This window comes from Aptenodytes patagonicus, chromosome 21 (genome assembly GCF_965638725.1).
Source record: "Aptenodytes patagonicus chromosome 21, bAptPat1.pri.cur, whole genome shotgun sequence".
NCBI classification, from domain to species: domain Eukaryota; kingdom Metazoa; phylum Chordata; class Aves; order Sphenisciformes; family Spheniscidae; genus Aptenodytes; species Aptenodytes patagonicus.
Window position 1 is genome coordinate 3,500,755 of NC_134969.1, and position 18,242 is coordinate 3,518,996.

Sequence of the window (18,242 nt, forward strand, 5' to 3'; positions counted from 1 at the left end):
CCGGGGCGCGGGAGTAAGCGAGGTGTCGTGGGTCCCCGCCTTGCCCCTGAGCCCCTCCGAGGTTACCCGCCCCGCCGGTCCGTGTTCCCCCAGCCCCCGGTGCGACACCCGCGTACCTGCGCGGCCGGGGCCAGCCCTGACCTGCTCCTCTCTCTCCCCAGTTCGTCGAAAGCGACGATGATGAGGAGCTTCTCTTTAACATCCCGTAAGTTCTTTCCCTGACCTCCTTCGGCATCGTTTTGGCTGCCGGCAGGGCTTGTTCCTCGCCTTTGTGTCCCTGGGGATGAGGCACGTCTGCGTGCTGCTGTAACCGGGGCCGATTTGGGGAGAACGGAGATGAAAACGCCGCTTCTGCGTCTCTCGGCAGGTTTACGGGCAACGTGAAGTTAAAAGGAGTAATTGTGATGGGAGAAGATGACGGTACGCATCCAGCAGAGATGCGACTGTAAGTAAAATGAGCGTTAACTTTGCCGGAGCCTAAACCGAACCGATTGACTCGCAGCCAACAGCAGCAGCGATTCTGGCGCTGTTGGGTGCCCAAGCGCCCGGCGAGGGTGCGCAGTGCGGGGGAGAGCAGTGTTACTGTGCAGCACCTCGGTCATCCCAGGGCCCCGGGAGGAAAAAGAAACGGTAACGTGCACGGAGATGAGCGTGGCTACTTGCTGCCTTCTCTCTAGAGAAACGGGGCGCTGATTTTTAATTAGCGGAGGACGTTTGGTTGAGACACTGGCTGTGCTGCCAAGAAACCAACCTGCTGCTGGCTTAGATCAGTGGGCCAAGAGGGGTTACGCTTTGGGGGGGGGGGGGGGGAACTCTGAGGCCTGGGAGGGAGGGACACAAGTGACGGAGCGTCCTGCAGCCAGGTGATGTTTGTGAGGCTCTTGGCAGCGGTCCGGCTGCGCTGAGCCACGTGGCCTGTTTTAGCTCCTGAAGGGAGAGAGATCCTTCTTAATACTACCTTTTTTTTTTTTTTTAAATGAAAAAGTATTGAGTACTCTGCAGTTCTTGTGGGGAAAGAAACACACCTTTATCGAGCCCCTGTTTTCCTTGGTCTCCAGTGTACTAGGGTCTGGGTTTCTTCACGTACCCAAGCGTGCCGAGATCTGTATCTCCCCAGCTTTGTTCCTCACTCTTCCTTGTTACTTCTTCAGGGTGTTGGGTATTCTGGAACATGACGATGCTTTGTGGTGGCGTTGGTATTTTCTCCCTTAGAAGACAAAGCAAATCCAGTTTCTTCTTGCTGAGAAGAATCCGGGTCGCGCTAATGGATGGGGAGGAAACCAATTAGCTGACCTGTGTGTTAATAACTTCCTGGGTTTCCTCCCTCTCTTCCCAGGTTCAAGAACATTCCTCACATGTCCTTTGATGACGCAGCCAGGGAACCGGACCAGACCTTCAGCCTGAACCGGGATCCGGCGGGCGAGCTGGAGTACCCCACCAAGTACGATGCAGACCCGAGCGCCTGGGGGGTGCGGGGGGCTGCTCCTCCCGAGCACAGGGGCTGCACTCTATCCAGCCTGCCATTTGGTGTGCCGCCAAATTTTAGGAAGGTGTTAGCAGAGGGCAGCTCCTTCCCTTGCATCTCAAAGCTGCCCACGGTAGAATTTGCCTCCCCGGCTCCGTCTTTGCCCTCGTCAGGTGAGAGCTCTGGTCTGAAAACCTCCTCCCCGGAGCCGGGGGGGGGTGCCTGCGCCCATGGCCCAGGACTTCTCGGGGTGCAGGATCATCCCAGTGTCGTGTCCCCTGCTCCTGGCCCCAGTGACAGCTTGTTGCTGGCCCGTTCACCGCAAGCGTGAGGGAGGCTGCTCCTCCTGCACCCTCGCGCATTTGCTCCCAAGTCTGACTCGGATTAGGGTAGGAGCTACGCACGGCGCGGGGCCACGGCGCCGTGCTGAGAGGAGGCGGCAAGGCAAGCAGAGTGGCAGCTTGTACGCGCAGCTCCGGTTTCAGAGTGTGTTTTCTTTCAGAATTGCCCGTTTCTCCAATGTTTGCCACCTCTCCATCCACTTTCCGAAGAACTTTGGAGCGGAGACAACGAAGATTTTTTATATAGGCCTGAAAGGAGAGTGGACGGAGGTGGGTGAGAGCAGAGATGAGCAAGACTGTGCTAATAGTGTAAAAAGGCCTTTAAATCGTAGCTTAAGTTGAGCTCTAGCGGTGAGGAAGAAGGTGAGGGTAGTGTGGGGGTGGGGATGGAAGGTCTGCGATGAAAAGTCTGTAAGATGGGAACCTGCTCAGCTCTCGCCAGTCAGGTGTTTTAGGAGGGACTTGAATTCTGCTCTCCTCTGGACTAACACGTTTAATCTTAATTCAGGCTCACCGCCACGAAGTCACCATCTGCAATTACGAAGCGTCGGCAAACCCAGCTGATCACAAGTTGGAACAAATCACCCCACAGACTCACTTCATCTCCTAACAGCGCTGTCGGGAATCTCCCGAAGGCTCTGGTACAAGTGTTACGGACGTGATGGGCTGACTCGGACGGAGGTGGCTTCCTGAAGCACTGGAGGCCGTTGGATCGGGTTTGCGTTCCGGTCCTCGCCTCGGGAAGCAGAGTGCTGAGTGTGTGCGGTGCCCGTACGGAGGCGGCCGCCGAGGGCAGCGGCCTGTTGGGTCCTGCGGAAGGCAGCAGGTCTGCTCTCGTAACGGGAGGCTCGGTCTTTAGGCAGAGGCGAGCTCGTCTCTGGTGTCGTTTACTTCCCCGACTGCCAATAAAACACACGCTGAGGCGCGGAGCTGCGCCTCTGGCCGGGTCACCCGGATCCCTGTCCCTGGATGCGGGTCACGGTATCCGTGCGTGGAGCGGCCCTCCTGTCCCCGCGGGGAGCCGGCGGGCGCAGGGTTAGTGAGCGAGCAGTGACGGCGGGGACGGCTCCGGGCCGCGGCTGTCGCCGGCGGTTGTGTGGCGGGGAGGGGGCGGCGCTCGGTGCCTCGCCGGCAGCAGAGACGGGAAGGGGGGGGCAGCGGGGGCCGGGCCGCTGTGGTGACGACGGGGGACCGGGGCCTACCCGCGGCCTCCCCCCCAGCCGCCCCGCGTCTCTCCTCCCGACCGGGGCCGGGGCTCCGCCGCGCTCGCCCCCTTCCCGGGGGCCCGCTGCCAAGATGGCCGCCGCCCCCCCGCCGCCGAGGGACGGGCCGCGCGTCACTTCCGCCGCGCTGACCCGGCCGCGACCCGGTGGGCGGAAGTTCCGGTGGGAGCGCGTCGGGGGAGCCGGGAGGAGAGCGCGCGCCGGGCCCGCGGGAGAGGTGCGGGACGTACCACCGGGGCGCGGCGCGGGGGGGGGGGGGGGGGGGGTGTTGCTCCGTGAGGGCAGGGCCGCCTCCCGGCGCCGCGGGGATGGGGGGGGCGGCGGGAGGCCGGGGCGGGCTGAGGGGCCCCTTCCCCGGGGTGCTTAACGGGGGGGGGGGGGTGCGGGACGGTAGATCACCGGCTGGTGCAGCTGCGGGCCGGGCTCGGGGTGAGGGGGGGCTCCGTCAGAGAGGCCGGAGATCCGGGGCTCCGCTCCCCGGCCCCGCCGCGGTTCCGGCTCCGGCCGGTGGCCGAGGGCGGGTCCCGGGCGGGCCCCGGCGCTCCCCGGCCTCGTGTTCGGGGCGGCGGAAGAGCACGCTGCCGGTAACGGGGCCGCTCCGCGCAGCGGGGGGGCCGCCCTCCCGCCCGACGCTCGCCTCGTCCCACGCCCAGGGGCCTCCCGGGGGTCGGTACGAGCCCTCCGGACTCCCAACCTTTGGGAAAAAACTCCCCCAAAAACCCCATTTCCAGGGAAAACCGGCGTTCCCGTTCCGGCCGCGGCAGGCGGGAAGCTCCGGGGGGGGAGGGGGCGGCGGCCGAGCCGGGCGCGGGGTTCGGGCTGGTTCCCGCCTCCCCTCGGGCCCCCCGCTCCCCTCACGATCCCTCCCGTCCAGCCGCTTCCAGGCGGGATTTCTCCAGCCTCCTGTTGCCTTTCCCTCCCGGCGCCGGTTCCCCTCCGGCCGGTTCGGGCCTGCCGGCAGCGGGAGAGGCCGGGGCACGTTATTAAACGACCGATTAGCGACTTGCTCCCCTCCCGACGAAGGCGGCAGCACGGAGGCCTAACCCCGGGGCCCGGGGCCGTGGGTTCCCCGCTGGCGTCAACCCTCCTGGGCCAGGGGTGGGTGTGGGGTGCCGCTGAAACAGCCCAAACTGGACGCGAGTCCTTCTCCTTGTTGGTTTTTTTTTTGTGCGTGGGTGCTTTTATGCAGGCGCGGAGCCGTTTGGGGGGAGGGTTTTATCCCTCCCGTGTTAACGTTTTGGCCCCACGGCTGCCTCTGCTCGAGCTGTTCTCGTGGCGGCAGCCGCGGCTACCCCGGGAGCGGGGCAGAAACACCCCGGAGAAATCTCGGGTGTCTCCAAGGGGCGGCCCGCGGGGTGCTTCGGGCAGCCTTGGCCCTCGAAACCCCTCCTTTCCCTGAAGCCTCCGTGAATAAGGCAAAGGCGTGAGTCTGTGTCTGCTCAGGGAGCACGTTTCAGCGTCTCCCATCTGTCATGGAAGATGCTTTTATTTATGGCTCTTCTTGCCAGGATTTTTGGCAGGTGCTGTTTTTCCTCGCTGGTTGTTTTGACCCTGGAGTACACACGAGCACGTGGGCTGTGTGTCTGCGAGGTTCGCCAGACCCGAGGAGCTTGTTGTTCCCGGTGGTTTTGTCTGAGTTGGGGAAACAGCTGACGAACAGTTGGTGAAACGAGTCGGGCAGGTCTTGGCCCGGGCTGGTAGAGGAGGCGGCTCTTTCTGTTGGGTAAGGCTGTCTGCTGGGGTACCGGGAGTTGGGAGGGGGGTGAGGTGGGGTTGGGTGGTCCCGTGCCATCCGAAATCCTCTGGGGATGGTGCTCGCTGTGAGATGCGAAGACTGGAGCAGACCGTGGGGTCTGATCTTGCTCCTGGCAGTAGCCGGGAGGCTGATCTTGCTCCTGGGAGATGATGGCAGTGCTGTAAACGTGCTCTGATCTAATTAGTCCTGGGCGGTAAGCGGGCGTTAGGGCCTGTCACGTGAGGTGCGGTAGTTTTAGTGATTTGCGCCGGACTGGGAACAAACACCGACTGTCGCGTCTGAAGGTGGTGTCGTGGGGACTGTTAGCTCTGCCGGAGCCGCCCGCCCCGCAGGTGACCGGGATCCGCGAGGTGACGGTCAGCCCTTCGTGCTGGCAGGAGACCGTTGCGGTGGGGACAGCGGCGGTGGCCCTGGCTGGCTGCCTGGCGGGGAGGGACAGGGATGGCCTCGCTGGGGGGGGGGGGTGCAGGCTCTGGGAGGCAGCGCGGGGCTGGGTCTCAAGCCAGCGCCTGAACGCTCCGGTTTATCCCCAGCCGGCTCCATAAAAAAGGGCTGGACCTTTTATTAGTGCTGTAAAGCCTTGTGCTGTTGCCTGCTGCGTGCCGAGGGCTGGCGTTTCCTGCTTCCCCATCGGAGCAGATGTGGGTCAGGCTCCTCCTCGGCTCCGCTGGCAGCCGGGAAGGGATGCTGAGGCTGCGCGCCGCCCGGCCGCCCTCTGCCCACGTCGTTACAGTCACAGAAATAACTTTGGCTTTGAGGTGTAACAGAAAGAGCTAATTTTAACGCTTCCAACACCCCACACGCGCATCCCCACTCGCACGCATCTGGTGCTGCGACGTGGGAAGCATTTTCTGCTTCCTGGCTCTCCGGCGTTGAGAGGCCAGGGATGGAGCAGGGCTGTCCCAAGGGCTTAAACATCAAAGACTTCAGGTACTCTTTGATTTTCCCCCAAATAGCTGGTCCCTCTGGAGCAAATTGTTGCGGGCGGGGGGGGGGAGGAAGGGAGTATTTTCCTACCTTACCTTTGTCCCTCTGTCCCGCAGGTGCCAGTGTCTGAGTCCCTCTCGGTGTATGTGTGGTAACAACATGTCTGTCCCCCTCCTCGCTGATGCAGTGACTGTCTCAGGGGCAGAGCGGGAGACTGCCGCGGTAAGGGCCCGGACCCCTCCTGCCTCACCTCCTTCTTCCCTTTTAGCAGCCTTGAAGATAAGGAGCTGCTTCCCTGGGGTTCGGAGGGGCCGGGAGCTGAGCCCGTAATCCCTCAGCTCTTCAGATGTACATCTTGGTGCATCAAAGGGGGATGCAGGACCAGCGAGCTCTTGTCTTGCTGGGGAAGAGTAACCGTCCTTTCGGCTGGGCTGTTTGTTACTGGTGCTCGGCCCAGTGTGGAGGCAGTCTCACAGCTAGGCTTGACCCGCAGGGAAGTCGGTGGGAGTTGGATCTGATTTGGCTATTAAAGCTTTTAAAAGCAAATCCCCCAAAGAAAATCCTCTGTCCTTCCCTGAGGCCCCACAGGCTGCCCTCCCTCTGCTCCCTGTCGCTGAGGGGCTGCTCAAGTCTTAGATGAAAAGCCCGTAGAGATGGGTTTTGTGAGTCCTTGGCAAGCTCGGCCTCCGCTCAGCGTGGTGCCGCGCAGCCTGGCGGGACGATCCGTCGCTCCCTGGCCCTCTGCTACGCTGGGCAGCCGAGGGGCCGACGACGCCCACGAACCTGGCTGTGACAGCAGGCTCTGTGGCATGATGATGTGCCTGTTCCACCCATCCGTCATGCTCAAAGCTGTAGAGGCGCGTCATTAGCATCGGCTAATTTCTGCCTGTTTGAGTCTCCTCTAGTTAGTGACTAAGTGGCCTTTTGCCACCTCCCCGCGAGCTCAGCCCTGCCTCTCTCCCAGGGCACCGGCTGTCGCACCAGCTAATTCTTTTGTTTTTCTGCTTAATTTAACAGGTCATTTTTTTACATGGCCTTGGAGACACGGGGTGAGTATTCCTGGAGCCTGGCTCTGGCTGTGACGCGTGGTTTGCTGAATGCGGGCCCGGGCCCGGGCGTTTGCTGCGAGCGCCGGTGCTGCTCTCCCCGGGGGCAGCTCCGAGATTTGTCTGGGGCTTTGAGCTCGGTCCAATAGCCGTGCCTGCGCCACCCTCACAGGGAATCGCCGGCCAGCAGCTGTCTGCACTTGAATATTTATGATCCTGGCAGCCCCCCGCCTCCTGCGGGTTTGATTTTCTGCTTTCTTTAAGGCAAGCAGATAAGCACTGCGGTTTTTCCAGTCCTTGGGAGTTGGGTTGTGTCTACGCGAGCGCACCTCTCTAATGTGCAAGGCCGCCTTAGAGGACAGCGTGAGATACAGCAGTAACGAAAGGCTTCTCCCCGCACAGGAGATTCTCCCTCCTCCCTTGCTGATAGCAGCTCCCCTGCCTCCAGCTGCGGGGCTTTGTGTGCTGCCTTTGCCCTGCCGCAGAGGAGATCTGTGCCGGGGATTCACGTTGGGATTCAGGCTGCTGGGGTGGGCAGGACCTGGTAAAATAACGCTGGAGCAGGGGCAAGGGGCCAGCAGCCTTGGGGAAAACCTGTCCTTGGGGGAAATCCCTCACCTTCGCCAGCATCCTCCAAAATGCTAAGGCAAGCCTTGAACTCCCTCCTCTCCCTCTCTCCCCAGGCACAGCTGGGCTGACGCTCTCTCCTCCATCCGCCTCCCCTATGTGAAATATATTTGCCCTCACGCGTAAGTGCCGTCCTTGCTTCGGGAAGGGCCTGGGGGGGGGCCTGGGGGGGGCTGTGAGGCCGGTGCCCGCTGCCGAGACTGTTTGTAGAGGCAGATGGTGGCCTGTGCCCTGACCTACCCGCGGGGCTGTGCAGTGAGGCTTGCTCTCCTGCTGTGGCCGGTTCGTTCAGGGCCCCAGCCCTGACATTTTCTGCCCGCGGGCAGAGTGGTTCCCCACAGAGCTGATCAGCGCGGGAGCTGCTGCTCTGAGTCTGTTTTCTCCCCTGTCCTGTCCTCTGCCTCTCCCCGATGGCTGCAGTGAAAGCCAAAAGCGCTGGAGCTCCTTCCCCTGGTCAGGCAGGAGGGGGCTCAGCAGAAAGGGAAGGAAACGCTCCCCGATGTGTCCCCAGTGTTGATAGCAGCCCATGCACGGGGGCACTCACCGGGCTGGGAGAGCTCTGCCTCAGCGGCGTCCCCGACAGCAGGGCCTCGGCTTCCCGGTGTCCTGTCTCAGCAGCAGAGGCAGCCGCTCCCTCACCATCTCCTGGCTCGGCAGCAGCAAACAGGAGAGGGACGCAGGTGCTCTCCTTCCCCAGGCGGGCCACTTGGCAACGCCCTGGAGCTGCCAGCTCAGCCGGGATCTGCTCGGGGCTCATGGATGATCCCTGGGGTCACCTTGCATCCCCCGAGCTGGGTCTGGTGGCACCGACCCGCTGCTGTCCCTTGGGAGAGGTATCCTGCAGCTGCGGGCAGGAGGGCTGGTCACCCCGCTCCCCTTGGCTCGGATTTTCTTCTCTTGCACTTGAACTAAAAGACCCAAACTCTTTTCTCGGCAGGCCCCGGATCCCGGTGACCCTCAACATGAAGATGGTTATGCCCTCTTGGTCAGTGCTTTGGGTGGCAGGGGTGGGTGGGACCCTTCTGAGGGTCTATTTTGGGGAGTGAGAGGGATGGGGGGACTGAAGAGCCAAAATCCACTGCCCTGTAGGAGTCAGGGGAAGGGCAGAGCACACCCAGCTCCCACCTCCCCACACCCGGGGTGCTGGGAGAGGTTTGGGGCTGACCCTGCTTCTTCTCCCAGGTTTGATCTGATGGGCTTGACTCCAGATGCACCTGAGGATGAAGCTGGGATCAAGAAAGCCGCAGAAAACAGTAAGAGATGTTGGGGAGGGGGAAGCGCTGAGCTCCTGGGCGCCTCTCCCTCGCTGGGACAGGAGCAGATGTCTTCCTTCCACCTCTCCTTCCTTTCTGCTCTCCTGTGATCCCAGCCCACCTTCTCCCTGGCTGAAGCCGAGTGCATTCGGTCACTGGGACCTCTGGCACCTGCCTCTCCCTGATGTGCTGAGCGTCCTGTGTGCACCCCCAGGCCTCGGGTGCTGCTCTTCAGCCTCCCCACCTTTCACTGACCCATTTCTCTGTCTTCTTCCAGTTAAAGCAATTATCGAGCATGAGATGAAGAACGGGATCCCACCCAACCGCATCATCCTGGGGGGCTTCTCGCAGGTGAGCTGAGCTGCAGGGGGCTGAGGCGGAGCAGACTGAGGGTCAGGTTCCCCCTTCCCCCTCCGAAGACACGCCTCAAAGGGAGCATCCGTGGCAGGGAGGCGGGTGGGTGCTGGGTGAGCCCGGGGCTGGTGGGTGCTCTGGGGCTGCGGATCCCCTCCATCGCGCTAACGGACCTTCCTCGTCTGCTGCAGGGCGGTGCCTTGTCGCTGTACACGGCTCTCACCTGCCAGCACCAGCTGGCCGGCATCGTGGCGCTCAGCTGCTGGCTCCCGCTGCACAAGGCCTTCCCGCAGGTACCCTGCGCTGCTGCTGCCCCGCGTGTCCGCAGGGAGGGTTGGTGAGGGAGGATTTTCCCATCCGGAGTTTGCTGCAGTGTGAGCCTGGGGCTGCCGGAGGCATGAGGTGCCTGTGGTGGGGGGTTTAATCCCACGCCCCTGCTCTTGGGGCCTGGGGCAGGTGAGGGCACAGGAGAAATCAGGGCTCTGACTCCGATCTGGTGTGGGCATCTGCGAGCTGATCTGGTCCCCAAGCCTCCTCGTGCCCACCGGGCAGCAGCTCGGTCCTGGTGGCAGCGTGGGAGGAGGCGTTCGGTGGCAGGGCAGCAGGCGCTGTGTGAGCAGCTCTCCCACGTCCCTCTTGAGGAGGGGAGCTGGCAGGTGATGTGCATTGGGACGCGGATAAAGCACCTGCCCCGTTCCCCACTGGGGTTCCCCTGTCCTGGGCACCCCCAAGCGCTTCCTTCCTCGCTGCAGGCGGCGAATAACGGCGTGAACAAGGACATCGCCATCCTGCAGTGCCATGGGGAGATGGACCCCATGATCCCCGTCCGCTTCGGGGCCCTCACTGCTGAGAAGCTGAAATCTGTCGTCACCCCCACCAAGGTCCAGTTCAAAACCTACCCCGGCGTGATGCACAGTTCCTGTCCTCAGGTCAGTGCCTCGGGGCGGAGAGAGGGGACGGGGCTGTCAGGGGCTGGTCTCGCCTTTGGGACCGACCCCAGCACGGTGGGTCAGGCAGGGAGGGGAAATTGCTGAGTCCAGGACACACGGGATGTGTTTATTCCCCGATTCACTCGCGGGAGGCTGCGCAGCCCTCGTGCCCCCACGCTTGGGACAACACACGGCCCTTGAGGAGCCCCGGAGTGATGGGCTCTGTGCTCTCCGCAGGAGATGATGGCGGTGAAGGAGTTCATCGAGAAGCTGTTGCCCCGGATCTAAGCGGAGCCAATCAAGACTGTTGCAGGGAAGGACGCCGAGGTCGCAGCCGCCGATCTTTCCCCCGTGACCCGTCCGCTGCAAACGGAAGCCATGGCACCCCACCGCACCTCCCGCCGCACCCCTGGCCCCCGCCTCTCCCCGTCTCCTCGCACCGCGTCCTCTCCGGCTGGGGGTGCCCTGTCTCTCCCTGCTGCTCTCGGAGCTGAGATTGGAGCTGTCTAAGGCGAGTCTTCGAGTGGCCTTTTCTCTCCTCCTCTTGCTCCGAGAGGTTTCTGTGGGGGTCACCATCCCCTCGACTCCCCGTTCAGGCACCGCGGTGTGTGGGTCTGGCATGGCACGGGCGAAGTTTTTTTTGTTGGGTTTGGGTTTTTTTGTAACAGTATTAGGGGTGGGACGTGCCCCCGTGCGGCAGGAGGAGCGGTGCGGGCACAGGGCAGGGCTGGGGCACCCTCCGGAGCCCTCTGTGGCTCAGAGCAGCCCGTGCTTCTCCTCTACCCTCGGCCCGTCCTCTCCGTGGCTGCTCTCGGCCTCCGCTCAGGCGACTCACGGGTTTTCAGTCAGAGCTCAGGAACCCGGGACTCTCCTGCGAACGCCTCAAGGCCCAGGGAGAGGCTCTGCTCTGGGCCGGTACCGCCAAAGGCTGCCCCGTCTCCCGGGGCCGGCAGAAAGGCGTCCACGCAGCTCCTGCACCTCCTCGCACGGGGCCCCGGTCCCCGCCCTGTCGCACACGCACACTCCCCGGCGGGCTCGCCCCATGTTCCAGCAGCCTCAGCCCTCGGCTTGTGGCAGCTCTGCCCTCCTCAAGATAATCGCCTCCTTCCTCTCCTCCTCCTCCTCTTGTTGCTTTTACAATCTCCTCCTCAGCCTGGCAGGGGGGTCCCAGAGGTTCTTTCTGCCTCCTCAGAGCCCCAAAGCGCTGCCTTTTACAGCCAGCGTCCGAACGGTTTTGCCACAGAGCCCGCCCGGCGCTGGCCTGGTCCTTAACATCTCTCTTGCTGCTACTTCTCCTTCCCTTTGGACTGGGGCTGGCTCAGGGAGGGAGAGGAGAGGCGAGGAGAGGCCCCCGGCCCCCAGGGGTGACTCCCGGTGCAGCTGGAGGAAGCAGGTTTGCTCCCAGCCATCATCTCACCAGCATCTAACGCCCGGGTGCTGCTGCGCCCCGTCCTGTGAGGCAGCGCGGGGGGTCTCCGTGCTCCCCAGGGCGAGGGCTGTGGGCTCTGTTGGCCTTTCCGTGTACAATCACAGGTTTCCCCGGGGGCCCTCGCTCACCTGGCCGGAGGCTGCAGCCAAGGCTTGTCCTCTCTCGAGCGGTGGCCCGGCCGTGCCGGCAGCCGTGGCTGGCTGGGGCGCAGGGCTGGGACCATCCCCAGCAGCGGAGCAGCTCCCTGGGCCCCGAATGTCTCCTCCGGGGGTGGGCTTCCTGGCTGCCCCCTTCCCTCCCGCAGGGCCGAAGGCACTTGCTGTTGAGCAGCGCTGCCCTTCTCCTCGCCTCTCCTCCATGGGCTGAGCCCACAGCACTGTTGGGCCCTTCCGGGCTGGAGCTGTATGTGTCTTTTAAAAAAAAAAAAAAAACAAAAAAACAAAAACCACCACAAACCCCACCTAGCCTAAGGGCTGTCGCTCCCTCCCGCATGCTCCGGCTCTGTGTGGGTCAATGCCCCGTCCGGCCCCTCGCCCCGCAGAGCCTCTGCTCGGTGCCCCGTGGCCAGCAGCAGGCTGTGGCCGGGCTCACGGTGCCAGCCCCGCGAGGGCGAGGGCTGCTCCGGGGCGGGGGGCGGGGGGGGGGCTCGGCACCTCGGCTCCAGCCATGCCCTCCCCGCCTGGGATGCGTAAAGCAATAACCCGCTCTCCGGAGAGTCGGATCTGTCGGACTCATCCTCGGTTGGTTTCTTGGGTTGTTTCGGGTGGTTGGGGTTGGGGTTTGTTCCCCCTGCCCCCCCCCCTTTAGGAAGTCTTAAGCCAGCAAACCTGCTGCTGGTGTCGGGGGGGGGGGGGGGGAGCCCGGCTCTTCCCCTTGCTTGGGGTTCAGTCCTGCTGTTTCTTCTACTTTGTTTTAAAGCTGCTGTGTCCTCCCCTCCCTGCGCTCGGCGGGTGGGGAGGCGAGAGGGGCTGGCTGGGACGGGAACGCAGCTCCCTGCAGCTTACCCGAGGGCTGGCGGACGGACAGACCGACCTATTTGACTGTGAACTGGAACCGTGTGCGTAGCGGGGGGCCCGGGACTCGTGGCCATCCTTGGGCATGGCGCGGGTGGCCGCGCTGGCCCTTTTGCAGAGCATTCCTGCTCGCTCCCCGCCTGAGCAGCACGCGCCTGGCCAGGGCCGTGCTGAGGACTCGGGAGGGAGAATGGCTTCTCTCCATTCCTCAATACAGCTTTTTTTTTTTTTTTTTTTCTTTCTTTCCTTCTCTCTCTCTTTTGTCTTCCTTGTAAATGTTTGGGGTTTTTTGTGTGTGTGATCCACGGAGTCAGATACAAGGTTAAATAAACTGTAAACCTCTCCCAGAGCTGAGCCGGCGTCGTTCGTGGCTGGGCAGGAAGCGCCGTCGGCACCTCTGAAACGGAGGTTCGGGGGGAGCGGATTAGCACGAGGCCCCAGGGTGCCGTTTCTGGGGCCAGCGGCTCCGGCTGAGGGGAAGCAGAACAGAGCTGCCACTTAGAAAGTAAGAAAGTTTATTTAAAAACAAATCAAAAGTGCGATTCATAATTTAGTAGCATAAGTTATTAATCGAACTGCCAGCAAACTGGGCTGACTGCGTCATCACTGCCTAACGAAGCCGTTGGAGCTGCCAGTAATAAATAGGAGCAGTATTGGACAGCTGAGCAGAGCCTTCTCCTGGGCAGCCTTTGGCAACGTGATTACGGAAGCGGCTGCCACAGGCAACGTGGAAGCAAAACCAGGCACCAGCCGAATGAAATGGCAGCAGGGGGGCTGCGTGCAGCCAGGCGAGGCTGGCCGTGCCCAGGGCTGTCACAGCCACGGGCAGGGGCTCCTGCGGAGCACGTGGGAGATGTGGCTTGGTCCCCAAAACCATACTGGGGGGCAGGGGAAAAGAAAGGGGACAGCCCCTAGCAGCCATCGGGGCCTTCTCCCAGGGGAGCTGGGCTGGGGAAACGAGCCACGGTGGCCTTGGGATGTGACAGGTCCCTGTGGGAGTGGGGGGTCTGGGGGCTCCTGGGGCCTGAGGCCATGAGGTAGGTGCTCAGCAGCCCTCTCCGTGCCCAGGGCAGGGGGCAGTGGGTGCCCCGGCCTCCCTCCGAGACTGGGAACGTCCCCGGCTCCCCGAGCTGGGTGGGTTGGGGGCCGGGTGCAGCAGGGAAGGGGTGGTTTCCTCTGCAGTTTGGGCTCAATAGGACTCGCCTGTTTGAGTGCTGGATGCGGCCACTTCCAGGGCACAGGGAGGGTGCAGGAGCAGCTCCAGCAGTGGCTGCAGGGCCCAGCCTTCTCCCTGCTGGGGCTGGCACCACCCCCTGTACATTCCCACGAAGGGATTTCATGCCCTGGGTGCCAAAGCCAGGCCCTGGCTCCGTTCTTCCTTGTGTTTCTGCTCTATGAGATGCAAAGGACCTGGGGGGCCGAGGCTGAGGAGTGAAGAGGCTGGGGATGCTCCCGCCTTCCTGCCCCGTGCAAGAGGCAGGAGAGGGAGCTGGAACTGCACCCAGGATGGTGGCAGCCTCGCTAGGGCTGCGGGGGGGGGAGGCAGGCAGGGCTGGCCCGGAGCAGCCCACAGCAGCCAGGCGAGCCCTCGGGCCACGGCTCAGTTCTTGCTGAAGCCTGTGGGATTCTGCAGCTGCCACCGCCACAGGTCCTCGCCTGCAACAGGGAGAGAGCGGCAGTGAGGGGTGGGCCAGAAGAGGGGCAGCCGGCGGCGCACAGCGCGCCGGGGAGTGGGGGGTGCTCTTACACATCTTGTCCAGGCCAAAGGCAGCTTTCCAGCCCAGCTCGCACTCGGCCAGCGCCGGGTTGGCGTAGCAGGAGGCCACGTCTCCCTCCCGCCGGCCCGTGATCTTGTACTTGATCTGCAGGGAAGGCAGCACCGTGGGGTCTGGGGGCTCCTGGTTCTCGGCAGAGGGGCCTCATCCGAGGCCCCGGAGCTGAGGGGGAGGTGCCAGTGGCTGCCGCAGACACAGGCACAAGGGCTGCCGTGGCAGTGACGGCTTGGAGCGGCGACGAGGGGCCTGTGGGAGCAGCTGGCTCCGTGCCCGCGGCCCTGCAGGCTGCGGGTCAGACCTTACCTCCCTCCCTGAGGCTTTCTCCATGGCCCGGACCATCTGCAGGACGGAGTAGCCGGTGCCTGTGCCCAGATTGTAGATCTGGGAGGAGGATAAGAAACATGGGTCAGCTTCTTTCACAAGGGGAGAAGGGCCAGGCCCCCTTTAGCTTCCCCAGGGCTGCAAGAGCCGGGCCCTGGCCCAGCCCCACAGCCCTGGCAGGCTGACCGCACCCCAGACAACGGCCCTCTTGGTACCTTGCAGCCGCAGTTCTCCTTGAGCTTCTTCAAAGCAGCGATATGGCCCTTGGCCAAATCCACGACGTGGATGTAATCCCTGACGCCTGTGGGGACACAGAGGGTGAGCGCAAAGCCCTCCTGCCCGGGGCGCAGCCGGGCTGGGGACCTGCGATGGCTGCCCCGGGGGACGGGGTGTCTGCTCCACCCCTTCCGCGACGTACCCGTTCCATCGTCCGTCCTGTAGTCGTTCCCAAACACGCTCAGGAATTCCCGGCGCCCCACTGCCACCTGCACAGACGGACAAGCCCACGAGAGCCCCGTCACCCTGTGCCCCACTCAGGCACCATGAGCCCGGGGGTCCTCAAAGGCTGAAGTGGGGCAGTACCTGTGCCACGTAGGGCATGAGGTTGTTCGGGATCCCCTGAGGATCTTCTCCGATCATGCCTGACTCGTGGGCACCGATGGGGTTGAAATAACGCAGGAGAACGGCATTCCAGTCCTGGGGAAACACACAAACGTGGCTGCCTGGGAAGAGTGTAGTGCTGTGCGGCGCTGCCTGGTCACCCCAGCATGCTCCAGTGGGAAAAGACCTCGGTTCCCAGCCCTGCGCGCCTTGGGGCAGCTCCTCACCCTCTCTGCTTTGCAGAGATCTCGAATCATCTCCTCGATGAAGTACTTGGATTTGCCGTAGGGGTTGGTGCAGCCTCCAACTGGGTGGTTCTCATCCAGGGGCAGGTATTTGGGGTCTCCGTAAACGGTGGCAGAGCTGCTGAACACGATGTTCCTCACGTCGTGGGCTTTCATGGTCTGTGGAGCAGGGACCAGCCGCCACTGAGCCAGCAAGCTCCGCGCCCTCCAGCTCAGCTGCGCGGCTCAGTCCTCCACAGGCGGCAGCTCCCGCCATGCAGGCACTGTTACACCCCTGGGACAGGGCCTGGGCAGGGGGAGCACCGCAGGGACCAGGCTGCCAGCCAGAATGGCCACCCCAGAGCAGGATCACACCCAGCACCAGTCACCCAGCACCCGTGAGGCCCCCAGCGCCACACGCTGCCTCTCGGCTCCGCTCACCTCCAGCAGCCGGATGGTCCCGGTGAGGTTCACCCTGTAGTACTCCAGGGGCTTCTGCACAGACTCCCCCACTGCCTTCAGCCCCGCAAAGTGCATCACGGCTGAGAAACGGTGCTGCAGAGGGAAAAAGAGCTTGGCATTAGTGCCACAGCAAGAGGAGACAGAAGCTCCAGGCAGAAACCAGTCAGAAGTCTCCCCAGGAGTTTCATTCAGCCAGCCCGTGTGGTCTCCATGGCCCAGAGGAACATTTGCTGGTCACGGCATTTCCTCAGCACTGTCCTCCCCGCTCAGCTCCTGCCCAGTCCACGTCTCCCTCCTGGCTCCCACCCCCAGCACAAACCCCTCTCACTCCCCGCAGCCCATGAAGCCACCTTGGGGCACCGCAGCTCTCGCTCTCACCTTACTGAAGAGCTCCTGCAGCGCTGCCTCGTCAGTGATATCCAGCTCCTGGAAGAGGATGGGCTGGCACACGATCTGCTGCACACGCCGGAGGCTCTCAGGGAGCGCGTCTGCCCCTGGGGAGATGGAAGGGAGTGAGGTGCTGGGATAGCGGGAGGTCGTGGCATAGACCGAGAGAGTCTGAGCCCCTTGCATGGGAAAGGATGAAGGCTCTGTACCTCGAATGGCATTGTGAAAGTTGTCTATGACCACGGGGACATAGCCAGCCTCCACCAGCTCCAGCACACAGTGACTGCCGATGTAGCCAGCTCCGCCGGTCACCAGGATCTTCTCTGCCATGGTTCCCTGGGGGAGGAAAGGCCCTTCAGTGCAGAGCGCTGTGTGAGGTGGTCTGGGGTGAGCACAACAGCTACGGGCCCTGGGAGGGAAGGGGCAGGCAGGACTTGGACACTGTCACGTCAGCACTGCCTCTAAGCACTCCCTCCACTTGGCCCAGCCAGCGCCAGGACGACACCCAGAGAGGAATGGGCTGGGCAGGTTGTAGCACACCCTGCCGACATGGTTCACACCTCTCGGACAGGGAGGGTTTATCTGACACTTGTCACATACCGGGGAAAAACCCTTGTTCTTCCCGTTAAATCCAGGTTAAAGATCCTGGTGTCACCCATATCCTACAGCACAAATCCCTCAGGCTAATTCACCCCTAAGCACAAGGGCAGGGAGTCATCTAACGGTATTAACTTGGGTGGTTTCCTCAAGGGGCATCAGCTCTGCCCTCTTCCCCCCATTCCCTGTTTTTCCTCCAGCTCCGACATCCCCTCTCTACAACAGTCCCAGCGCTCCCTCCAGCCTCCCCTCCCTTGCCCAGGGCTGGCCCCGTTCCACCCCTGCTTCCCAGGAAGGTGGGCATTGGGTCACTGCAGACTACAGGGACATTTGCTGGCATACACAAAATGGAAACCTGGAAGCTAACCTGCAAGAAAGCCCCTGTCCCTGGGAACCGAGCAGCAGCTCCTGCCCAGCGGGTAGGAGGGAGAATCCTCTTTACTACCAAGGCATACGGAGGCAGCACAGGGAAAGTTTCCACCCCGGGTGACTTGAGTCACTCTCAGAGCTGTGTCTCAGGCTGAAAACCAAACTGACACCCCTAAACCGCCCTGCCCTGTGTCTGCTGCCGGCCCCAGGGCTGCTCTAGCAGCCAGCGAGGGCAGCTCCGAGGGAGGCCAGAGCCTGAGCCAGGCAGGTGAGGGCTGGAAAGCCAAAATAACGCTGCTTTTAGCCAGGCAGGCGAGCAGGCAGCAGGACAGGGCAGGGGCCTGCGGGACAGGGCGTGTACGTGGGACAGGGACAGGGCGCGGACGTGGCACGGCCGCGGGACAGGGTTACCTGTGAGGCCGTGGTTACCCGCAGGGCCGGGGATACCCGTGGGTCTGGGCTTGGGGCCGGGAGATACCTGAGGAGCTGGGCCCAGGGCTGCCGGTGGGGCCGGGGGTCTCCTGAGGGGCCGCGCATTGCCTGGGGGGGGGGGGCTGGGGTCGGGCCCAGGGCTCACCTGAGGGGCCGGGACCGGGGGTCCCTGCGGGGCTGGGGGGCTCCCGAGGGGCTGAATGTACCTCAGGGGCTGGACTTACCTCAGGGGCCCGGCGTTACCTCAGGGGCCCGGCGTTACCTCAGGGGCTGGATTTACCTCAGGGACCGGGCCGTGGGAGCTCCTCGCTAAAGGAGGACACAGCAGCAGCTCGCTCCGCTCCCTCCCGCCCCGCCCGCGCCCCCCGCGCCCGCTCACCCGCCGCTCCGGTCGCCTCCCGCCGCCGCGCTGGCTCTGCCCCCGCGCCCGGTGCGGTCCCTTTAAGGCCCGGCCGCGCTCCCCGCCCCCCGCGGTGCCACGCGCACCGCTCTCCCATGGAAACGTGTCACCGCCGCTCCAGCTACGGCGCGGCAGCGGGGACAAAAAGCCCCCGGGGGGGGGGGGCGCATGCGCGGGATGGGGCGACCACGCCTCCCCGGGGTGGGGAGCAGCGTAGAGGGACGGCGACCATTGGCGCGCCGGCAGAGAGGGCGGGGCCGCGCCGCGGGGAGGGGCGGTGAGCGACCCGTCCCGCAGCGCCCCCTGGCGGCG

General features: G+C 63.5%; 4 protein-coding genes across 10 annotated transcripts in view; 2 read left to right on the forward strand and 2 right to left on the reverse strand.

The window, feature by feature from the left end:
• Positions 1-124, reverse strand: part of LOC143169792 (kelch-like protein 31) — a 26,399-nt gene extending 26,275 nt beyond the window's left edge. Inside the window, exon 1 of the mRNA XM_076357423.1 lies at positions 117-124. The gene's annotated coding sequence lies outside the window, so the exon portion shown is untranslated. The remainder of the gene's footprint in view (positions 1-116) is intronic.
• Positions 1-2,762, forward strand: part of PITHD1 (PITH domain containing 1) — a 3,021-nt gene extending 259 nt beyond the window's left edge. Inside the window, exons 2-6 of the mRNA XM_076357424.1 lie at positions 162-205; positions 368-445; positions 1,337-1,441; positions 1,968-2,076; positions 2,315-2,762. Of these exons, the coding sequence (XP_076213539.1) occupies positions 162-205; positions 368-445; positions 1,337-1,441; positions 1,968-2,076; positions 2,315-2,416 (438 nt within the window). The 3' untranslated portion in view covers positions 2,417-2,762. The remainder of the gene's footprint in view (positions 1-161; positions 206-367; positions 446-1,336; positions 1,442-1,967; positions 2,077-2,314) is intronic.
• A 425-nt stretch (positions 2,763-3,187) lies between these two features.
• LYPLA2 (lysophospholipase 2) lies at positions 3,188-12,710 on the forward strand. Of its 5 annotated transcripts, XM_076357432.1 has the most exons (11): positions 3,188-3,246; positions 4,538-4,752; positions 5,829-5,934; positions 6,730-6,761; positions 7,442-7,507; positions 8,323-8,370; positions 8,568-8,638; positions 8,916-8,989; positions 9,184-9,285; positions 9,745-9,921; positions 10,159-12,710. In XM_076357432.1, the coding sequence occupies exons 3-11, from the start codon at positions 5,857-5,859 to the stop codon at positions 10,207-10,209; spliced, it is 699 nt and encodes a 232-aa protein (XP_076213547.1). In that variant the 5' UTR covers positions 3,188-3,246; positions 4,538-4,752; positions 5,829-5,856; the 3' UTR covers positions 10,210-12,710. The 5 variants fall into 5 exon arrangements, with proteins under 5 accessions (XP_076213547.1, XP_076213546.1, XP_076213548.1 ...); XM_076357431.1 differs by lacking the exon at positions 4,538-4,752; XM_076357433.1 differs by lacking the exon at positions 3,188-3,246 and having other exon boundaries at positions 3,926-4,752.
• A 1,193-nt stretch (positions 12,711-13,903) lies between these two features.
• On the reverse strand, positions 13,904-17,942 carry GALE (UDP-galactose-4-epimerase). 3 transcript variants are annotated; one of them, XM_076357426.1, is made up of 11 exons: positions 17,910-17,942; positions 16,342-16,468; positions 16,124-16,239; positions 15,725-15,838; positions 15,287-15,463; positions 15,042-15,155; positions 14,878-14,944; positions 14,675-14,760; positions 14,442-14,519; positions 14,111-14,225; positions 13,904-14,019 (listed from the first exon to the last, which is right to left on the reverse strand). In XM_076357426.1, exons 2-11 carry the CDS (start codon positions 16,460-16,462, stop codon positions 13,964-13,966), a joined length of 1,044 nt encoding a protein of 347 aa, XP_076213541.1. In that variant the 5' UTR covers positions 16,463-16,468; positions 17,910-17,942; the 3' UTR covers positions 13,904-13,963. The 3 variants fall into 3 exon arrangements, with proteins under 3 accessions (XP_076213541.1, XP_076213544.1, XP_076213542.1); XM_076357429.1 differs by lacking the exon at positions 17,910-17,942 and adding an exon at positions 17,774-17,830; XM_076357427.1 differs by lacking the exon at positions 17,910-17,942 and adding an exon at positions 17,755-17,808.
• Between the last annotated feature and the right edge of the window lie 300 nt (positions 17,943-18,242).